The sequence below is a fragment of the Rhincodon typus genome, chromosome 23 (genome assembly GCF_021869965.1).
Source record: "Rhincodon typus isolate 14 chromosome 23, sRhiTyp1.1, whole genome shotgun sequence".
NCBI classification, from domain to species: domain Eukaryota; kingdom Metazoa; phylum Chordata; class Chondrichthyes; order Orectolobiformes; family Rhincodontidae; genus Rhincodon; species Rhincodon typus.
This window is the reverse complement of record NC_063354.1, coordinates 34,235,424-34,255,722: the sequence shown is the minus strand read 5'-3', so window position 1 is coordinate 34,255,722 and position 20,299 is coordinate 34,235,424. Positions and strand designations below refer to the sequence as shown.

General features: G+C 39.2%; 1 protein-coding gene across 2 annotated transcripts in view; it reads right to left on the bottom strand.

Moving 5' to 3' along the window:
- Nucleotides 1-20,299, bottom strand: part of LOC109922831 (ras-related protein Rab-40B) — a 66,843-nt gene that overhangs the window by 6,821 nt on the left and 39,723 nt on the right. For both annotated transcript variants that reach the window (XM_048610885.1, XM_048610884.1), the window contains exons 2-4: nucleotides 14,581-14,641; nucleotides 5,361-5,421; nucleotides 1,692-1,769 (exon numbers count right to left, since the gene is read on the bottom strand). In XM_048610885.1, the coding sequence (XP_048466842.1) occupies nucleotides 1,692-1,769; nucleotides 5,361-5,421; nucleotides 14,581-14,641 (200 nt within the window). The remainder of the gene's footprint in view (nucleotides 1-1,691; nucleotides 1,770-5,360; nucleotides 5,422-14,580; nucleotides 14,642-20,299) is intronic.

Genomic DNA, 20,299 nt, shown 5'->3' with positions numbered 1-20,299 from the left:
TTTTTTAGTGTATAAATCAGAAACAGATTTATCCCATGATACAGAGGGAGGAGATTGCTGGAGCCTTGACAGAGATCCTCATTAGCCACAGCCAAAAGCTGTCAAAAGACTGGAGAACAGCCAATGTTGTTTCTTTAAGGAGGACAATAGGGATAATCCAGAAAATCATTGGCCAATAAGCCTAACATTAGAGGAATGGAAATAATTAGAGAAGATTCTTAGGGACGGAATTTCCTTGCGTTTGGAAAATAATGGACGTATTACGGATAGTCAGCATGGTTTTATATGGGGGAGGTCTTGTCCCAGAAATTTGATTGATTTTTTTCAAGGACGTGACGAAGATGATTAAGGGCAGCGCAGTGAATGTCGTTTAAGTGGACTTTACTGAAGCATTTGACAAGATCCCTCATGGTAGGCTTCTCCAGAAGAGATCCATGGTGACTTGCTAAGTTGGATACAAAATTGGCTTGGTCATAGAAGACAGAGCAGTTGTGGAGGGGTGTTTTTCTGACTGTGGTGTTCTGCAAGGATCAGTGGACTTCGAGCTGTGCTGTTTGTAATTTATACAAATGATTTGGATGAAAATGTAGGTCGTCTAATAAGTAAGTTTGTAGATGACACAAAAATTGATGGGATTGTGGATATAAAGGAAGGTTGTCAAAGGATACAGATCAATTGGAAAACTAGGTGGAGAAATGGCAGATGGAGTTTAATCCAGGCAAGTATGAGCTGGTGCATTTTGGGCAGTCAAATGCAAGAGGAAGGAATACAGTAAATGACATGACCCTTAGGAACATTAGTATACAGTGAAATCTTGGGGTACAAGTCGAAAGCTCCCTTAAAGGGGCAACACAAGTATATCAAGTGGTCAAGAAGGCGTGAGGCATGCTTGCCTTCATCAGTCAGGGCATGGAATAGAAAAGATGGCAAATCATGGTACAGCTATATAAAAAACCTTAGCTGGCCCACATTTAGTGTTCAAAAGGAAGATTGTGGAAGCTTTGGAGTGTGTGCAAATGAGGTTTACCAGGACGTGGCCTGGATTGGAGTGCATTAGCTATAAAGAGAGGTTGGACAAGTTTGGATTATTTTCACGAGAGTGTCAGAGACTGAGGGGGCAACCTGATAGAAGTATATAAAATTATGAGAGGCATGGATAGGGTGGATAATCGGAGTCTTTTTCCCAGGGTGGAAATGTTAAATACTAAGGGGCCCAAGTTTGAAGTAAGAGGGACAAGTTTAAAAGGAAGTGTGCAAGGCAATTTCTTTTTAAACACACATGGTGGTAAGTGCCTGGAATGCAGTGTTAGGGTAGAAGTTTGTCGAAGTAGATATGACAGCAACTTGAGAGGCATTTAGACAGAGATGAACAGAGGGAGAATAGAGGAGTATGAATCATGCATTGGCTGATGGGATTTAGTTTAAATGGCAGCATGGTGAGCAAAGACATGGTAGGCTGAAGGGTCTGTTCCTTTTCTGTACTGTTCCATGTTCTCCATTTGTCTCCAATTGAAATTCCAGTAAAACATAGAACATAGAACAGAACAGGCCCTTCGGCCCACAATGTTGTGCCGAACTATCATCTTACTAAGATCAATGATCAAAGATCAAAGAAAACGATCCTCTTCCTTCTTCGGTATTTAGGTCAGTCACCTTTGCTCACGAACTACTAGAGATGAAATGTGCCTTACCTCATCTATTTCTTTGATCCACCTGTCGATACCATCAAATGACCAACGATTTGTAATGTCATAGACCAAGATTACACCCTATAAAAATCAAAGAAAGCTGATAATAATCCGACTGTTTTCTAAAATGTTTTGCAACACACCAAAGAACATTTTCTGACAAGGCATTCTCCTACATACCTTTCCAGCTAGCAATGCCCATCTTCTTTCTTAAAAAGATATTTTCATCCCTAGATTCATTTATTTTCTTTCCCCATGCATTACTTTATTGTTCTGGCTTTAATTTTTCATGCTTCTATTTTTCTATTACTTCCTATTTCTCAAGTTTTCTTCCTCTGTCCTGACTACACATTATTTTTAACTGCACTTATTTTGATTCCTTTCTTGTTTGTATTTTCAGTATCTTTATTTTGTCCTCAATAGTTTTCTTTACATTCATGTGCTGAATGTTGGCGTCACTAGCTATGCCAGCATTTATTACACATCCCAACTACCCTCGAGAAGGTTGTGATGAGCCGTCTTCTTGATCTGCTGCAGTTCACCTGGTATAGGTATACCTATACTGCTGCTAGCAAGTGCGACTGTGTCCAAAGACAGCAAAAAGAACAATGATATATTTACACGTCAGAATGGTGTAGGACTTGAAGATGCTGGTGTTCCCATACGTTTGCTGTATTTGTCCTTCTAGATGATCCAAATCAGGGTTTGAAAGTGCTGTTGAAGGTGGCTTGGAGAATTGCTGCAGTGCATCTTATAAAATGTTACACACTGCTGTTACTCAGATGGCAAGAAGTGCAGATGCTGGAATCAAAGTCAATACAGTATAGAGCTGGAGGAACACAGCAGGTCAGGCAGCATCAGAGGAGCAGGAAAGTTGACGTTTCAGGTCAGGATCCTTCTTCAGAAATGTGGAGGGGGAAGGAAGCTGGGAAATAAAGAGAGAGGAGGGGAGGGGCTGGGGAATGTAGGTGGGATGATGATAGGTGAGTGCAGGTAGGGAGAGGTGGGGAGTGGTCAGTGGGATGGGTGGGACAAAAGATGGACAGGTTGTGTCAGGTCAAGGCGGCGGGGATGGGAGGGAGGCTTGAACATGGGATGACACTGGGGGTGGGGAGATTTTAAAACTGGTGAATTCCATGTTTAAGCCATCGGGCTGTAGGCTCCCGAGGCGGAATACGAGGTGTTGCTTCTCCGGTTTGCAGGTGGCGTCATCATTGTGATGTTGGAGGAGGCCCAGGATGGACATGTCACCCAGGGAGTGGGAGGAGTCAAAATGGTTGGCACCCAGAAGGTGTTGTCGTTGTAACTACTATTACTATGTGTTAATGATGGAGGAAATGGATGTTTCAGATAGGCTGACAACTACAAATAAGCAAATTAAATACTGTATGAAATTTAGATAGTGAAATATGGTTAATGCGGATATTTTTGTGCATTTGGTTTTTAATACAGACACCCCCTTTGAGATTTGTTGTTGTTGGACAGGGTAATAATTTTAGAATGATTTTGTCAAACAGTGCAAAGTATCAGAAATTATGTGATGTTAGTCACATTATATGTTGTCATCAGTGACTTAAAACTTTACCATTCTATTTTTTAGTCCTTGTTAATAACCTTTTATAAATTCCTTTACAGAGTCTTTCTCAACTGCTTTCTATAAATGCAAGTAAATTAAATATTCTACTTGTATCATTCAAAATATTTCTTGCTTCAATCTCTACAGTGCTAGTGAGAGCTTTATATCTTTTACCTTCAAGTATTTATTCAATTCAAAGAATTTTGCTATTGAGTTTGCTTGCACTATACTTAAGGTGATCAAAGGTTACAAGATGGCAGGAGAATGGGGTTGAGAAACATATCAGCCATGAACAGAGCAAACTCAATGGGCTTAATGGACTAATTCTGCTCGTCTATCTTATGGTTAGGGATACATCTCAAATTGGACTCCAGAACCCATTCACAACCCAGTGGACTGCAAAGAGAGTACCTCTGCAAATCTGGTCGATAGTTTCTCATGCACCTATTAGCTCCATTTGCTTTCCAATTAGTAAACAGGTCCAATTAAAAATTTTTAAAAACTGTAGCCATTCTCATTTAACAGGCTCCTTGACTCAAAGCAATATTTTTTCTAGTTCTGATCCACAGTCCCAAAAAAATAAGGGAAAGAAACACAGATGTAATTTTTACAATGCCTTCTCTTCCAACCTACCCCATTCCAGCTGCCAAAAACTAGAAACAGAATATACCTGAACTATTTTACAATGACCAGATAAGTTGGCAAGAAACACATTTGCCAATGTAATGAGTAATAATGGAGGTGGACATGACATATCCAAACATTCAAAATTGAGCCCCAAACAAAAGTCAACAGGTAACACAAGAACAGTTTGTATTTATGTCACCCCTTTAAATGTAGTGAAACGTTGTAAATCATTTCACACAAGTGTTACCAGAAAATGCAAGAGATGGAAAGCTTTGGGGAGGGAATTCTGGTGCTTACGGCCATGGGAGTAGAAAGCGATTGACAATGATGAATATCAAAAAGGTGTAGAAGAGGCCAGAATTGGATTAATTTTGTCATTGAGTACTGCCTAGCGAGCCTTTTACACTTAACCAAAATGGAGAGAGTCTCATTTAATATCTCATCCAAAAGGCAGTAGTTCCAAAAAGTCATATTTGGATTGTTTGTTTGAAATGTGTGGTGCTTGTTATGGGACCTGAAGATGATATCTTCACTGTTCTCAGCACAGAGTTGCAGGAAACGGAGATGCTGCTCTAATAAGCTGTTTGAGAGCATCGAAACAGTGAAAGGTCATGGGAGGTGCTGTGCATCATCAGCACGAGTGGAAAGCTGACCTCACGACACAAACGATTCTTCATTTATCTGTGGTTATGTTGAAGTAAGGAATTAGTGTTCAATTTATAAATTGCACAAGATAAGAGAACAGATGAACCACAAATGTAGCTAAAGCACAGAACAAAAAATGTTTTCCCAAAAATAAAGGATTACGGTAATTGTTTTTTTTTCCCCCAAACATCTGTTTTATAGTGGACTTTGGTCAAGTTACCTCACGATTAGCAAAACTAAAATCTTCAACGAATTAGTTCACAGACATATACTTCCTTTGTAGCAGTTACACTGTAAACTTCGCAGTTCATACAATGAAAAATGAACATTTACATCACTGTACTAATAAAGTTGTTGCTCACTTTTCAGTAGATGGTTATTACATTTTGCTAAACAAGCTATGAAGAACTAATTTCTGTGAATCTATACTCCCACTGCTTACCAGGAAGAGCTCCATTCACAGTAAATAGAAACTGAAGTACTTCAGGACATTCCAGAGTGGTTCACCAAACCCAGAATGTGTCACAGAAATAAAGAAGACACGTACAACCAGAAATTTAAAAAAACATTTTTACGAACAAAAAGAAGAAACATATTATTCTTTGACTGCAGATTTGAATGTGAAGTAATTATCTTCATATGATCACTTTTTTTGAATTGGGGCTTTATTTCTCAGAAATTACTATCTGCTCTTGTATTTTCCACCTCAAAATTAATTATTTATGCATTCTCAGTGGATAAAAACACTATTGTACCTTCAGGCATAGCATAGGAAGATAACAAGTTCAATAATACAAATTTTAGTTCAAAATACTTTTCTTTACCTGGGCTCCTCGAGAGTAGGAACGGAAGATGGTGCAGAACCTGCCCTGTCCAGATGTATCCCTGAAGATAGAATTAAATAGTAAACTTAAAAAAAAAAATTAATTAAAAAAACTGAACTGAAAGAATGTTGCCCTCATTTGATAGAGGGATAGAATTTTGCATTTTTCAAATTTACATATTTTACAAGGACAGACTTGCAAGTACAAGGTTAAAATTGCAAGTTGAAAAGATGACAGCAGCATCTTGTTCTCAACCCCTTCAAACTGCCAAAAGCATTTTGACAATGTTTAAGAGAAATGTTCCATTACAAAAACACACTATTGCAAGGAAGACAGCTTGAAATAATGGGACCCATTTTTCCCAGCCTTTGCTAACAACACACACACACACTCTCTCTTTTATATATAAAAAGATGTATGTAATCAAAAAGAAAACTGCATAAAAAGTAGAAAAAGTTAGGTAATAATTATAAAAGTTTTTAAAAAGGAAACAGGGGAAATTTAGGAAGGAATTGGCTGAGTGACATGATATGGACTGTAGCTATTAATAGATTGTTTTCAGTTGCAAGAAAGAACATACAGTGGAGATTCCAGAGTCAGTGTTGGGAAGAGTTAATAAAATAGTGAGTATAATATGTTTTATTAATAGGGGAAGAGAGTACAAGAACCAGGAGGTTATGTTCAATTTATACAAGACAACTGTCTGACCTCAAATAGAATAGTGTGTCCAGTTCTATAGTGAACATTATAGTCAAGATTGAAGCCATTAGATAAAACGTATAACAGTTCACAACGACGAAGAACTTCAAATACGAATAAAGATTGGTTAAGTTGGGACTGTTTTGCTCATGGAAGAAAAAGCTACAAAGGAGATTTAATAGAGATATCTGAATTCATGAGGGATCTGGACAAAATTAGGAGAATTTCACATAGGAAAGGATCGAGAACAAGCCGGCTGGGATTTAAAACGTTATTGGAAAAATAAGCAAAACAAATATTAGGAAAATCGTTTTTGGGCTGTGATTAGTCTGGGATGCATGGCCTGAGAGTAGGTGAATACAGGTTCAAAAGAAGCATTCATAAGGGAATTAGACTTTTGTTCAAGGAAGAATGTTCACAGTAGGAGGAGAAGGTAGGCAAATGACACTTGCAAATTGTTCATTAGGAGATTGGTGCAAGCAAGCATGATGGTACCAGCGGAAACTGATTGGTGTCTCCAAAGTATGAAGTTGTAGGAAAGAAGAATTTGGATTTAGGATATGATAGTACCTTTAATGACTTCTGAGAAGAATAGAGAATTGCAGAGAACGTAATTTGTAGAGACAAAGGGAAACGAGGTGAATTTTATTTTGAGGTGGATGATGCTAACAGTTTTAGAAGACAGACAACCATTTGCAATGGGCCATGGCATCACAATTTGGTTCAGGCGATAAAGCAGGAGACAAAAAAAAAAGTGAATATATCTCAGATGGAGATAAAATTCCCTGCATTGAATTTCCTGCACATTGCAAACACTGGGAAGGATCACATGCCCTTAAATTGATGATAAATCAGACAGGGTCAATTTATTTCAACGGACAAAAAAAAGCACAGGAATAGAATCAGGAAAATATGCAATTTTTTCCTCACTAAGAAATATAAATGAATTCAGAATCAGAATGAAAGAAAAAAAACAACTGTTACTCCCAATCTTTCAATTGCTTAAGATGACAGGAAATAAAGGCATAACATTTGACATCCGCTAACAGATCCACATTGCCAGGTTCCAGAAAGGATCCTCTTGCTGGTTATAATTAGACAGACAGGTCATCACATCACTCAATTATCTTTGCCTGTGGGAGATTATTTGATTATTGCAGTAGTCGTTGAGTATTTACATGAAGTAGATTACAGAAAATAATTATGGACAAATTAATGAAAATCTTGGCTTAATATTGTGGTGTGATTTAAGTCCTGTGAACCAAAAGTTCTTCAGGAATCATTCTCATGTCTTCAAATTACACCTGTTACCGGTTTCATTTTCCACTCAAGATAATTTAGAGCAAGATTAGAAATAGCTGTAAAACAATAAAAAACATAAACACAATACATTTCCCTATATTTTTAACTTTAGCAACATTTGGTGCATGAAACTATGGTGTTTTTGTAACGTGCAGCATTGAAATGTGCATTGCAGAAGTCAGGAGTAGTGCTAGCAGTGACAAGATGACAGGAATTTAAAAATTAAAGGATTTGAAAGCCGACACCAAGCACTTTACAAAGAAAAAAATGCATTGCTCCCAACTTGCTAGCTAAATTCACATGGCATTGAAACAACACAACAAACTGAGCTCTAGTCAATCTTTGGGTCAGCAAAGGGAGGATTCCAGATGAAGGCCTAGGAGCTGGCAACATTATAAAATGATCCATAACATAGATCACTGGCGTGGGGTTAAGTGCATCCCTGCGCCAGGCAGAACTCTCTCACACCTGCACTTCCACGGTTTTAATTCTGTGTTCTATCTTTCTCTCAATGACTTAACAAATAAACATATCACTTGGTGGGATTTTTGAACAATGAAAATCCAAAATGTAATTGTGCAGCAGTACTAGGTTAGGTTCAGATATTTACCTATGTATCAGAGAATGGGAGGGTGCGAGAAGAGCACAGTCTTAAACTGGTAAGGCCAGGTCCTCGAAATTCTTTTCTTTAATTATCCACCTGACAGCTGGAGGAAAGCTACTAGCAGGAGGTGGAGGGAGGAATTGAACATATTCTGGGGAAGGGGCAAGGAAGTTAGTCACCACTACAGGGAGCAAGACATCAAGATTTGAAGCTCGGAACAGGGACAGAAACGGAGGAAAGGTTTAGGATTGTGGCAAGGTGGAGATAAAGGATGTGACTGAAAGAGAAGAGACCAATTTAGGTTTTCTTGAGGGGCTAGGAGGAGATCTCCTGTTCCTTCTGGCTGACAAGAAGTGCTGTAGGAAGGAAAATTTTATTTACTTCAGCTCCCAGTTCCTTTTCAGTGCCAGGTTTCCCAAGTCCTTGGAAATAGCAACTTGTGCCAACTATTAAAAAGTTGTGTGTCAGGCTTCTAGTTGGACTGCAGGAACCAGGTTTAAATATGTTAACCGAGCGATTTATTTCCAATGTGGGACTTTCATGATAAGAAAGTTGTTGCTGCCAAAACATTCCCGCTTATCCCACTCTCCTGCTCAGTAGGCTTATCAGCTCTCCTTGGCCGCAACATTATGCTGACAGTTTCCAAACCAACAGGAGTCAAACCTGTCCGATTGCCTACTGTGAAAACAGACAAAAATTTAAAGGGACACTGCAGTTAAAAATTGTAGGATGATTGGGAAGCCTGTTCTTCCAAGATTTCCTGACATTAAAACAGTATTCTTGCATGGAATGCGATAACCTAACCCTAACCCTATGCCCAGGCTAGAATTCAGGCGGTAACAATCTTTTAAAAAAAATGTTGCAGTAAGGAATAGCTCATCAAAAACTGCAGAAAGTTTGAGGGATACTGCGCTGCAATTGTACAGAATGTTCCTGGTGACGTTGACCATTTTAGAAATGTGGTGACAAGAGAAGCCAAACTGAACTTGGAATGCTGAGAAAAGTGATTTTTTTCAGAACTTTAGGAAAATGGGGCAGAAATTACAGAGAATAGAGGATCAAAGATATGCTTTTACATAGTGAGATAACTGTGGGAGCTTGAAACTGTGAGGGACAACACTGCTCAACACAAGAATACAGCTGCCAGTGGGCTATGAAGGGGCTTTAAGGACCTTAAGAACTGAAAGTACAGAAGGACAAGGACTTAGAAGATTTTTCTCATGAAAGAGACTACTCTGGTGAGGGCAGTTTGGGATAAAAGGAGAAGTGAAAATGTGATAATGTTGTCAGGTCTGGATCATGGTCTGGTGGGAAGGGGAGACCAAAAATGATCAAGGAATGCAGAGTCCAGATTTCTCCTCCCACAGAAAAAGTTTCCAGAATCAGGAGTCATAGTTTAAAGATACAAGGCATACCAGTTAGAATTTCTCCTCATCTCAGTCCTTTCTTCCAGAGAGTGACAAGCCGGTGGAAATTACTACCACAGAAAACAGTCAAGGCCAAAACATTATATGATCTCAAGAAGGAGTTGGAAATAGCGCTTGAGCTAAATAGATCAAGGGAAATGGGGAAAAGCAGGAACAGGCTATTGAGTTGGATGATCAACCACTATCGTATTGAACGGTGGAGCAGACTCCAAGGGCTGAATGGCTTATGTCTGCTCTTATTTTCTATGTAATAAGCAGTCAATCCATTTTAGATATCAGTTAATGAATAAAATTCAAAATCACAAACTTACTTTCTGGGAGGAATGAAATAGCATGTTTATTGTTACTGTTACCATGTGAAAATACCTGTTTACTTGCGTAGCTACTGAGTGCTGATGAGATATTTGGAAATGCATCAAATATCCCTTACCACAAGCCTCAAACCTCAGATTCCACAATCCTTCATACCACTTACTTCATACGTTTCCATAAAGCAGCATTACCTCTAATTTTGCTGAATGACAGATTGAAAGATAACATCAAGAAAGAATGACAGAAATATGTTTAAAATGGGGGAGTGGGGTGGTGGGGGGTGGGGGAAGGAGGTTGGATAAAATCATTAGTTCCTTGCATTAGATCATTAACATTCACATAAAGAATCTACGGCAACATAGCACAATGACAATGCTTGTCATTAAAATTCATAAAGGTCTACTCGGGGGTAAATTACATTCTTTATTAGATAAAGAAAAACTTCATAAGCTAACCATTTCAAATTCCACTCTCTTTTATGAGATGTTACAAAGACACTTGGTGTGCTAAATAGCAAGGAGGAAAGCCTTAGATCACAGGACATTATCAGCAGACTAGTCGGATGAACAGATGGAAAATAGGTTTATTCTTGAAAATTGTGAGGTGATGCATTTTGGGAGGACTAACAAGGCAAGGGAGTACACAATGATTGATAGGTCTCAAGGAAGAAGTGTATCAGAATGACCTTGAAGTGCAATTTCCACAAAGCCCTAAAGACAACAGGGTAAGTAGATAAAGTGGTTAGGAAGGCACATAGAATACTTGCCTTTATTAGATGAGGCATGAAATACAATAGCAGGAAGGTAATGGTTGAGCTGTACAAGATATTAGTTGGAGCACAGCCGGAATACTGTATGCAAGTCTGGTCATCACGCTATAGGAAGGATGTGATTGCATGAGAAGATGCAGAGGAGGTTCACAAAGATGTTGCCTGGGCTACAGGTTTCAGCCTAGAAGGAAGATCAGGTAGGCTGGGATTGTTATCTTTCGAGCAGAAAAGGCTGAGGGTAGGGGTGGGGGACCTGACTGAGGTGTACACAACTATGAGGGGCATAGGTACAAAGAAACTTTTCCACTTAGTACATGGACATAGATTTAAAGGGCACGAGGTTTAGAGAGGATTTAAGGAAGATTTCTTTTCACCCAAAGGGTCGTGAGTATCTGGAAGTTACTGCCCGAGAAGTATTACAACATTTAATTAGTATTTAGATGAGCACTAAAAGCACTATAAAAAAAGCATAAAAAAGGTTACAGGCCAAATGCTGGGAAATGGGACTAGAGTAGGTAGATGCTTGATGACTCACATAGCCACCATGAGCTGAAGAGCCTTTGTGTTGTATAACTCTGACTCTAAACATATTTTAAAAGGAAATCTTTTCTAACTTTATTAGTTGTCAGACTTGTAATAAACAGAAATGCCCAGTTTGTGAAATTATACACTGTTTCCACGACTTCAAAGAACCTAAATTTTACATTAATAAAGTTCAAATATTTACGAAATCTCAAATTCCACTCAAAACAAATTCTCAATAGCCTTGGTGACTTGTAGTTATTTGAAACTGAATCTTTATTTTCAAATTTATAATTCTAAATACATTTTGTAGCCAGGGATATGAGGTAGTGCACTGTTGGGGAGGGAGGGAAGCCCTCATCCTGTGTGTGTGTGTGTGTGTGTGTGTGTGTGTGTGACTAAAGGAACACGGAGGTCAAGATTGTTTATACCAAAATGATTGCAGTGTAGTAAAAATACAGCATAAATTGTACCTTCTTTTCTTCAATACAATGTATAGCCAAATGAAAACTCTGAAAAATAACTGGGTATAATAAAACATATAAAAGACTCAATATATAACAATGTAAGGAAGCACAGAATCTTGCCTCCCCAACCTTTCACATTAGATATGCAAGGCAAACATATTTTGAGAGTTACTTGTAGATTATAAATGAGCGCTCTGCTTTCAACGTTTTATAAAAATCAGGTTCCAATTGTGAAGTGTATCTTAGAAATCTTCCCCCTCCTCATGTATAATTGGGTGGAATTTTCAACCTGGCCAGGACCACAAAGGTAGGTGGGGTGAAAATTACTTGAAGAACCAAAATGCAAGATTTCCCTTACTTGCCCAAACCAATCAGATTCACTAAAAGACTCATTTGAGGGCAAATTTAAAGTGGTGGATCAGAGTTTTCCTGTGGCCTCTGGTTTACCACACTGATGGGGTCCAGACTAGATTACTTGGACAAGGGTACCTAGTAGCAGACTGGGAATGTAATGGAAAAGCCTGGGTTCAGCGCTCTAAGCAGGCATAGAGACCCTCCCAGCCTGCCTGGGTGCAAAAGCAGTTGCCCTGTGGATGAGGGCTTCCTTCCCACCCCAACAGAGGGCCACCACATTCCCCTGGCTGTGAAATGTAATCAGAAATAAAAATTTGAAAATATTAGTAAGAAGGTGCCTGTTTGGCAATTAGCGCACCATTTTTTAAAGCCCTCCTACAACATTTAATTGGACAACTAGTTCATCTTCAGAGAAGAAAATCTATCATCTCGATTTCATCTAGGCTCAATCAATTCTCAAACCCTTTCGGGCAATGAATGACATCTCTGTCAGAGTTACACACTTGAACACAAAAAAAAACTGTCCCCTTCGTCGCCTGCTTAGATTTTACTGAAGACTACAGATCAGTTTCTTATACTCTATGTTCTGTTCTTAATGTAATGGGTTTTAATTCTTAGCAAGTGAAATAAATTACCATCTTTTTAAAATGGAAAACACCAAATTGGCTTCTTTCTAAGTAGCTTTACTTGACCAAAGGAAATGAGAGAAGCCGTGCTGCAACTTTGCCACCACTCAAAGTTTGAAGCAGACAGGGCAGTGTGCAAGTGTTACCAAACACTAAAATTGTTAGTTCATCATCTTTACCTGTACTGGTCTTCACCCGGAACAATTCAATTTGACCTCATAATATCTACACTTTCATCAGCAATTCTTTCACATGGTTCAAATATGGCAGTTGTTGGTGACTTTGATGGTATCTTAAATGTCAGAATAGATAAACACTAAGGACACAGCGCACCCTTCAGTAAACAGCATTACTTTCTTGTACGAGTGGGGCAATACTTTGCTGGCTATGTATTGTAAATTTAATCTAAAATAGATGGTTTATTACAAACCACAGTTAGATTGATTTCAGTCCTCGTTGCCCGATGGGTAACTGGTGAATTAACTTAATTGGGTTTGCAGATTGTGCTCCAGTGGCCATTAGTCTGGATGTACTGGAACATCTGGAAAAGTCTGTTAGGAGGTGACAATGTCTATATTCTTTGACATCTGTAGAAGATTCCAATTCAATTATATTCTTGCACAGCAGTCCTCCAGAGAAGAATGGGAGAAGGTAATTTCATACAGAAAGATCAACTTGGAAGAATGGATTCAAAAGGTTAAAAGTTAAGGAGCAAGTTGGACAGGAGAATTTTTTTTGATATTTTCTTTGAAATCAAGTGGAATTGAATTTGCTTTTGCAAAGTCCAACTGGAAGCTTTTACGAGAATGACGATAAACTGAGTCAGCTCCTTTCCCATATCTAGAGAGGAACTACACAAGTGTGACCTCAAAAAGGATCATTTGGATGTAGGAGTGGAAGGGTGGATTAGTAAGCTTGCAGATGATACGAAGGTGGGTCGAGTTGTGGATAGTGCAGAGGGCTGTTCTAGGTTACAAAGGGACATTGATAGGATGCAGAGCTGGGCTGAGAAGTGGCAGATGGAGTTTAACCCTGACAAGTGTGAGGTGATTCATTTTGGAAGGACAAACTTGAAAGCAGAATACAGGGTTAACGGAAAGATTCTTGGCAGTGTGGAGGAGCAGAGGGATCTTAGGGTTCATGTCCACAATTCCCTGAAAGCTGCCCCAGGTGGATAGAGTTGTTAAGAAGGCGTATGGTGTGTTAGCTTTCATTAATAGAGGGATTGAGTTCAAGAGCCGTGAAGTTATGCTCCAGCTATACAAAACCCTAGTCTGGGCACATCTGGAGTATTGTGTCCAGTTCTGGTCGCCTCATTACAAGAAACATGTGGAAGCGTTGGAAAAAGGTGCAGAGGAGATTTACAAGGATGTTGCCTGGAATGGAGGGAAGGTCTTATGAGGAAAGGTTGAGAGAGCTAGGACTTTTGTCTTTAGAATGACAGAGGATGAGAGGTGACTTGGTAGACGTGTACAAAGTGATCAGAGGTATAGATAGTGTGGATAGCCAGAGACTTTTTCCTAGGGTGGAGGTAGCTATTACAAGGGGTATAGTTTTAAAGTGAGTGGAGGTAGATATAGCGGAGAGGTCAGAGGTAGGTTCTTTACTCAAAGAGTGGTAGGGGCGTGGAATGCATTGCCAGAGATGGTACTGGAGTCGGCCTCATTAGGGGCATTTAAGCAGCTATTAGATAGGCATATGGATGATAGTGTAAGGTAGGGGTGGAGGCTAGGTAGACCTTAGGTTTAGGATAAAAGTTCAGCACAACATCGTGGGCTGAAGGGCCTGTACTGTGCTGTACTGTTCTATGTTCTTGACATTAAATTCAGAATCTTGCAACTCCTGTTGTGTTAAGCAGCATACTATAGCACTTTAGTTGCTAAAATTCTACTTTACTGGATTCTTCCATCGCACTGATGTTTTTATGTCATAATGTGAAAGGTTCCAGATATGAAAAAGTTCTTGTTTCATGGCTCTAAAGAAGTCTCTCTCGAAACAGTATCGGCTTCGATGTTTGGAAAGCTCTTCATTACACTCAGCCAGTACAAACCCAATTGGTGCTTGTAAAACAAATCTCCATACTGAAAAAGATGAACATAAGAATTAGCTAATATTCAGAACTGCTACAAGGCACTTACCAGAGTTGTAATTTCACCCGACGCCCATCTAACAGGATTGTTGTTGTCTTGTAATCAATACCTGTCAGTAAAGAAAAACAACTGTTCACAGAAAAACTACTTTTTAAAAATCTAGAATGGGTTTGATTATTTAACACTTAACAGAAACTATATGCTGCATAGATAATTACCCAGCTATACCCTCAAAGATTATTGACCAGTAATTCTAACAGTTGTTTCAGTCTGGGGGCATACTGATAGTGATGGAATAATGCTGTGTATAACTTTATGTCATGATTTCCTGTTGAGGAACACAGAGCTAGGCAGAGTAGCAAAAGCAGAGAGAGCTCTGCTTTTATGAATATTATACAAGCTGCACACAGCATCCATACAGTTTCCTTTTCTAAATTTCTTGATCGCCCTCTTTCTGTTCTTGGAGATGCATTTTCACAGGAGCGATATCACATAAATGCAGACTTAAGAATTCACATTTTGTTTCCTGTCTTCTGCGACTGTTAAGGCTAAAATGACTGATCAAGTCATAGTTGTTTTGGCAATAGGAGATATTTGGGGGGGGTGGGCAGGTGGAGGTGCTTGTGTGGTTGAAGTGGAAGCTTTGCATCTGGTCCATACAGAATACTTCAGGTCATTGAAAGTGATCTAATTGAATATTTGCACAAGACCATTCTTACCTGACAAGTAACTAGACATATAATTAGAAATCCAGAGAGTTTGATAGTCCTTTTATTTTGGGAGGAGAAAAAATGGCTATGATCAATTTTTCAGTTTAATTACCAAGACCAAAACTAATAATAGCTTGATAATCACACTTAATTCTTTGGGAATATCATGCATGTTGTGTCAAATTTACAAGCAAAAATGTATTCTTTGGGTTCATGAAAGAGAATTTTGTTTTGTCTTCAAACAATAGGTCAGATGCCATCATGATTAAGTAAGACTGTTAGCAACGTGGATCACATCAGATGATACTTGGCCATACTTCTGGTTGTTATAGGAAAATTATAGATCCACCAGAAAGGTACAGAGACGTTAGCAAATTCTACCAAGTATACAATTCAAGAAAAAAATTGATGGAACTGCTTTCTTCTTGAGAAAAAAAGGCCTGGGGTGACCTAATTGAGGTTTTGTAATTAGGGAAGGTTTTGAAGGAGCAGATAAAGAGAGACCTTTTCTCCATAATTGGAAACAGAGAGCCAGAGGTAAATACAAGGTATGTGAATTAGGACCAGGGTAGGCCATTCAGCCCTTCTAGCCTGTTTCACTGTTTAATAAGATCAGCGTGCACTGAATGTCACCTTAAGTTCACATTCCCACCTCATTCCAATAACTTTTGACTCTCTTAGGATAGAGGCTAATAGTTTCTTGATTGACAAAAGTCTTTAATGTCCCCACTATTGTATGGACTCATGATCCCCAAAAACAGTTTTCTAAATTGTCTTAAATGGGAGGTTTGCTATTCTTAAACTGTGCCCACTACTTCTGGTCTCTCCCACAAAGAGAGATCCTTTCAGTACCCACCCTGCCAATCCCCTCAGGATCCACGTTTCAATAAAAAAATCACAGAAATTTGAATCTCTCATTGGTGCATTATTTCAAGTTGCCATAGTTGCAGAGGACCGTAAAACTGCTCTCAGCGCGCGAGAGTGAGCGAGCGAGAGAGCAAGAGAGCAAGTGAACGCAAGTGAGAGAGACAGAGAGAGAGCGAGCGCGAGAGACAGCACAAGCGCGAGATTGAGCACGAGCGCGAGACACAACTCAGGCAAGGGGAGGGACATTCATGGCAACCTCAGTTGGTGCAGGGAAAGAACCTGTGCTGTTAATGTCATGCTGCATTGCAAACCAGCCATCCAGCCAACTGAGCTAACTGATGTCTGTATTATACAAGAGATTCACAAACATTCCTTCCACTGCATTCAATTGGAAGAATGCAACTTAAATTACACATTTAGGTTAAACAGCTACTTCTGGGTGTCAAGTTGATCTAAAACTCTACCTTGTGCATTTCTCATTACAAGTAGCTCTCATTTAACAATGCCTTACTTAACATTAACATGAAATAATGTTGTTTATTCTTTGGGCTAGTTTTACTTAAGTTATGCATCACCATTTCAATTTTAGCAGAATTTGCATGCTTTGCATCTATCGTCATCGGAAATCAGCATCCAAGACTGCATAGCCTGCATCCTAGGCTTATTTTGCCCACGTGCAAGGAATCTTGCTTCACTCTTGGCCTTGCTACCTTGTCTTGCCTCACTTCCGGTCCCCATGATTCTCCAACACCCTGGCTTTGATTGCTTATTTCACCTACCCCTCCGCCCACTTCATTTCTTCTCCTCAGGACTCACTCTTACTTGTAGAGTCAAGGTTCGGTCTGCCCTTTACTGCTGGCCTCACTCCTGGGTTTTCACTACCCGCCCGCCCCAATTTTAACTGCAGTCCTGGACTCTGTTAAAGTTGGTCAGTGCAGGTTGTCCTAGAAGTCCAGCTACACTGGTGAACCTCTGCCACTAGATGGAGCCTGAACAATCTAACAATGCTATTGGTAATTATATTTATATTTTTTATTTCAAGATTTAAGTCATTTCATTTCCAAACGTGGAAATGTAGCAATTGAAAGTACAGATGGCACTAATTTCAGCCTAGAGGGTATAGGCATTTCTTTCCTCTGCCAAGGAAGGCCTTAAAGAGCTTAACTTCAGTTTAAGCTTAATACTTCATGCTTCATGATCTTCAGGAATGTAACCCCGGCTTTAGACGAGGACTCCCTGTATTTTGTTGCCCTGCCTCAAAAAAAAACCACAGTATAAAGGGAATGCCAGTGACCGTGACTTCAACAGGGAAAACAACAAGAATAGACAAAATTACGTCATTGCATTCATTGAGCCAAAGCTGGTAGCCGAGTGAAGAATAAAATGAAAGTATTTAAAATTATGGTAAAAATACATTTTTTTGGACAAGGGAATGCAGACGTCTTTCCAAATACTATTATTTCAGCTAATGGTAATACTTGATAAGTCAGATTCCAGAGTGAAATTTGGTTTGATGGTTCTCCTTTATCTGTTCTACTTGATACATCCACAAAAAATTCCCATAGATTCATTAAGCATGACTTCCCTTCCATAAACTCATACTGGCTTTGTCCAATCCTGTTAACGCTTTCCAAGTATTCTATTGCCACATCTTTTACAATGCACTCTAGCATTTTTCTCACTAGTCGTTAGGATAACTGATCTCGAATTCTGCTTCTTTTCTTTCTCCCTTCTAAAATATATTGGCCCACAATTGCCACACTCAATCTGTAGGAACTGCTCCAAAGGCTATAGAATTTTGGATGATGAGCAAAAGTATTCAATGTTTCCAGGGCGACTTACTTTTGTACTCTGGAATCTAGATCATCAGGCTTTGCTGATATGCTTTTAGTCAGCACTTATTAATTTAGTTTCCCCAGCACTGTATTTTTTAAACTAACACTAGTTTTCCTTGAATTCTCCCTCTCGTTAGACCCTTGGTTCGATAGCACTTCTGGGTGGCTGTCTGTGAAGTCAGAACCAAAGTATGTATTCAATTCCTCTGCCATTTCTTGGGTCCATATTTAACTTCCACAGCTTCTAACTGCAAGGGACCTACATTTGTCTTTATTAATGGTTTTCTCTTCACATATTTATAAGAGAGAAGCATAGGAATGAAGAGTTTTCACTGCCTATTTCCATACGAACATAGGCTAGGAGTAGGCCTGCTTCACTATTCAGTCTGATCATGGCTGATCGAGCACTTCAATGTTTTTTACCTACACTATTCCAATAACTCTTTAGACCATAGATAAATTAGAAGTCTATCAATCAATCTTTACTTTGAACATGCCCAAAGATTGAGTTTCCAGAGTCCTCTGGGATAAAGAATACCAAAGATTCATAACCCTCTGTGTAAAAGAAATGTTCCTCATCTCAGTCCCAAGCATCATTTCCCCTTTTCTTTAAAATTAAAATTGTCCTGCCTTCCCACTCAAGTTCTAGGCTCTTCGACCAGTTGAGAACATCTTACCCATGTGCACCTGTCTATCCCTTTTTTTGTAGGTTTCAGCAAGATCATTTCTCATTCTTTGAAACACTAGAGAATACGGGGCGAGTTTGTCCAATCTCTCTTCATAGGACAGTTCTACTACCATGAACAAGTCTGGTGAACCTTCATTGCACTATAGAGCAGTCATACTCTTCCAGAGGTAAGGCAATCAAAACTGCACACAGTATTGTCTGAAGCACTGAACTATTGACTCCAAAAGGGATTTTTTTTCAAGAACTTGACTTAAATTAATATTAGCACATTTCCAGACAACTCCGTAAAACTCAGAACTAAAACAAAATTTAGCCTATCCTTGGCTTCCTTAAAAATGTAATACAGAAATAGAAATCAATAGTCCAGCCCACTTCAGAACCCAGGTTTTTCCGAATAGTAAAAGTCTTCATGACAATATCACCATCCATTATTTTCCTGGTCTCATGACCGTATACTAAGATGCCAACTCACACTCACTGGATGCAGCAAAGGCCACAGGCCCTGGCAACATTCTGGCAGTAGTGCTTGAGGTGGTAGTCACATCCCTGGCCAGCTGTTTCAGCACTGATACAACAGTGGCTTCTACCCACAATATGGAAAATTGCTCAGACAGCAACATTCCAATCTGCAACCTCTACCACCAAAAAATAGAAGGACAGTAGATATAAGAAAACACTACCTGCACATTCCTCTCCAAGCCACACACCATACTGACATGCCTTTACTGTTGCTGGGTCAAAATCCTGGTACTCCTTGCCAAGTAGCACTATGGTTGTACACATACACTCGAAGGACTGCAGCTATTCTTGAAAGCAGCTTACCACCACCTTCTCAAGGGCAGCTAGGGTCGAACAATATTTGCTGGCCTACCTAGTGATGCCCACAGTCCCTTAAATGAAAAAAAAAACTCAAAGATAAAATTAACCAGTGGAGGAATTCCCATCTTACCAGCAAGAACAAAGTTCAGTTAATTGTCACTTGAACAAAGTTTGTGTTTTTGCCCATTGATTAAAGTTCCCACTTAGTGTCTAGAGTCTGGATCCTCCAAGTAACAGCAATAACTTTTATGGATAATTTTCAGCACTTCATTTCAAACTTGTATGTAATTTGATGTGATTTTACCAGCAAACTGCAATGAACTATTATAATATGCCTCATCCTTAGGACATCTAAAAGTGCTTCAGTAAACAGTTTGAGAATTCAAGTTTCTGTTGTTCATCTTGTAAGAAAAAGCTACAGCAATAATTATGAGTGATTTTAGTAAGCATATAGACTTGAGGGAGTATTCATTAAATGTATTGGAGATTGCTCTAAGAACAATGTTCTTTGGTGCCAATCAGGGAGCAGGTTTTCTTGATTTGGTATTGGGTAGTAAGGGGGGTTTAATGAATGAACTCGTAGTAAAAGGATCCCCTAGGGAAAGCTGATCATAGCATACTAGGATGTCAAATTCAGTTGCAGCATGTGGGACTGTTCTGGAATTCGACAAAACTATTACACAGGCAGGAGTACAGATCTTGTCCTAGCAGAGTGGACAGGAAGACTAAAATGTAGTTGATGAGCAGTGGCAGAGGTTTAAGGATGAACTCAATTGCACCCAACTGAAATATATGAAAGACAGACAGACAGAGACAGACAGAGACAGACAGAGACAGACAGAGACAGA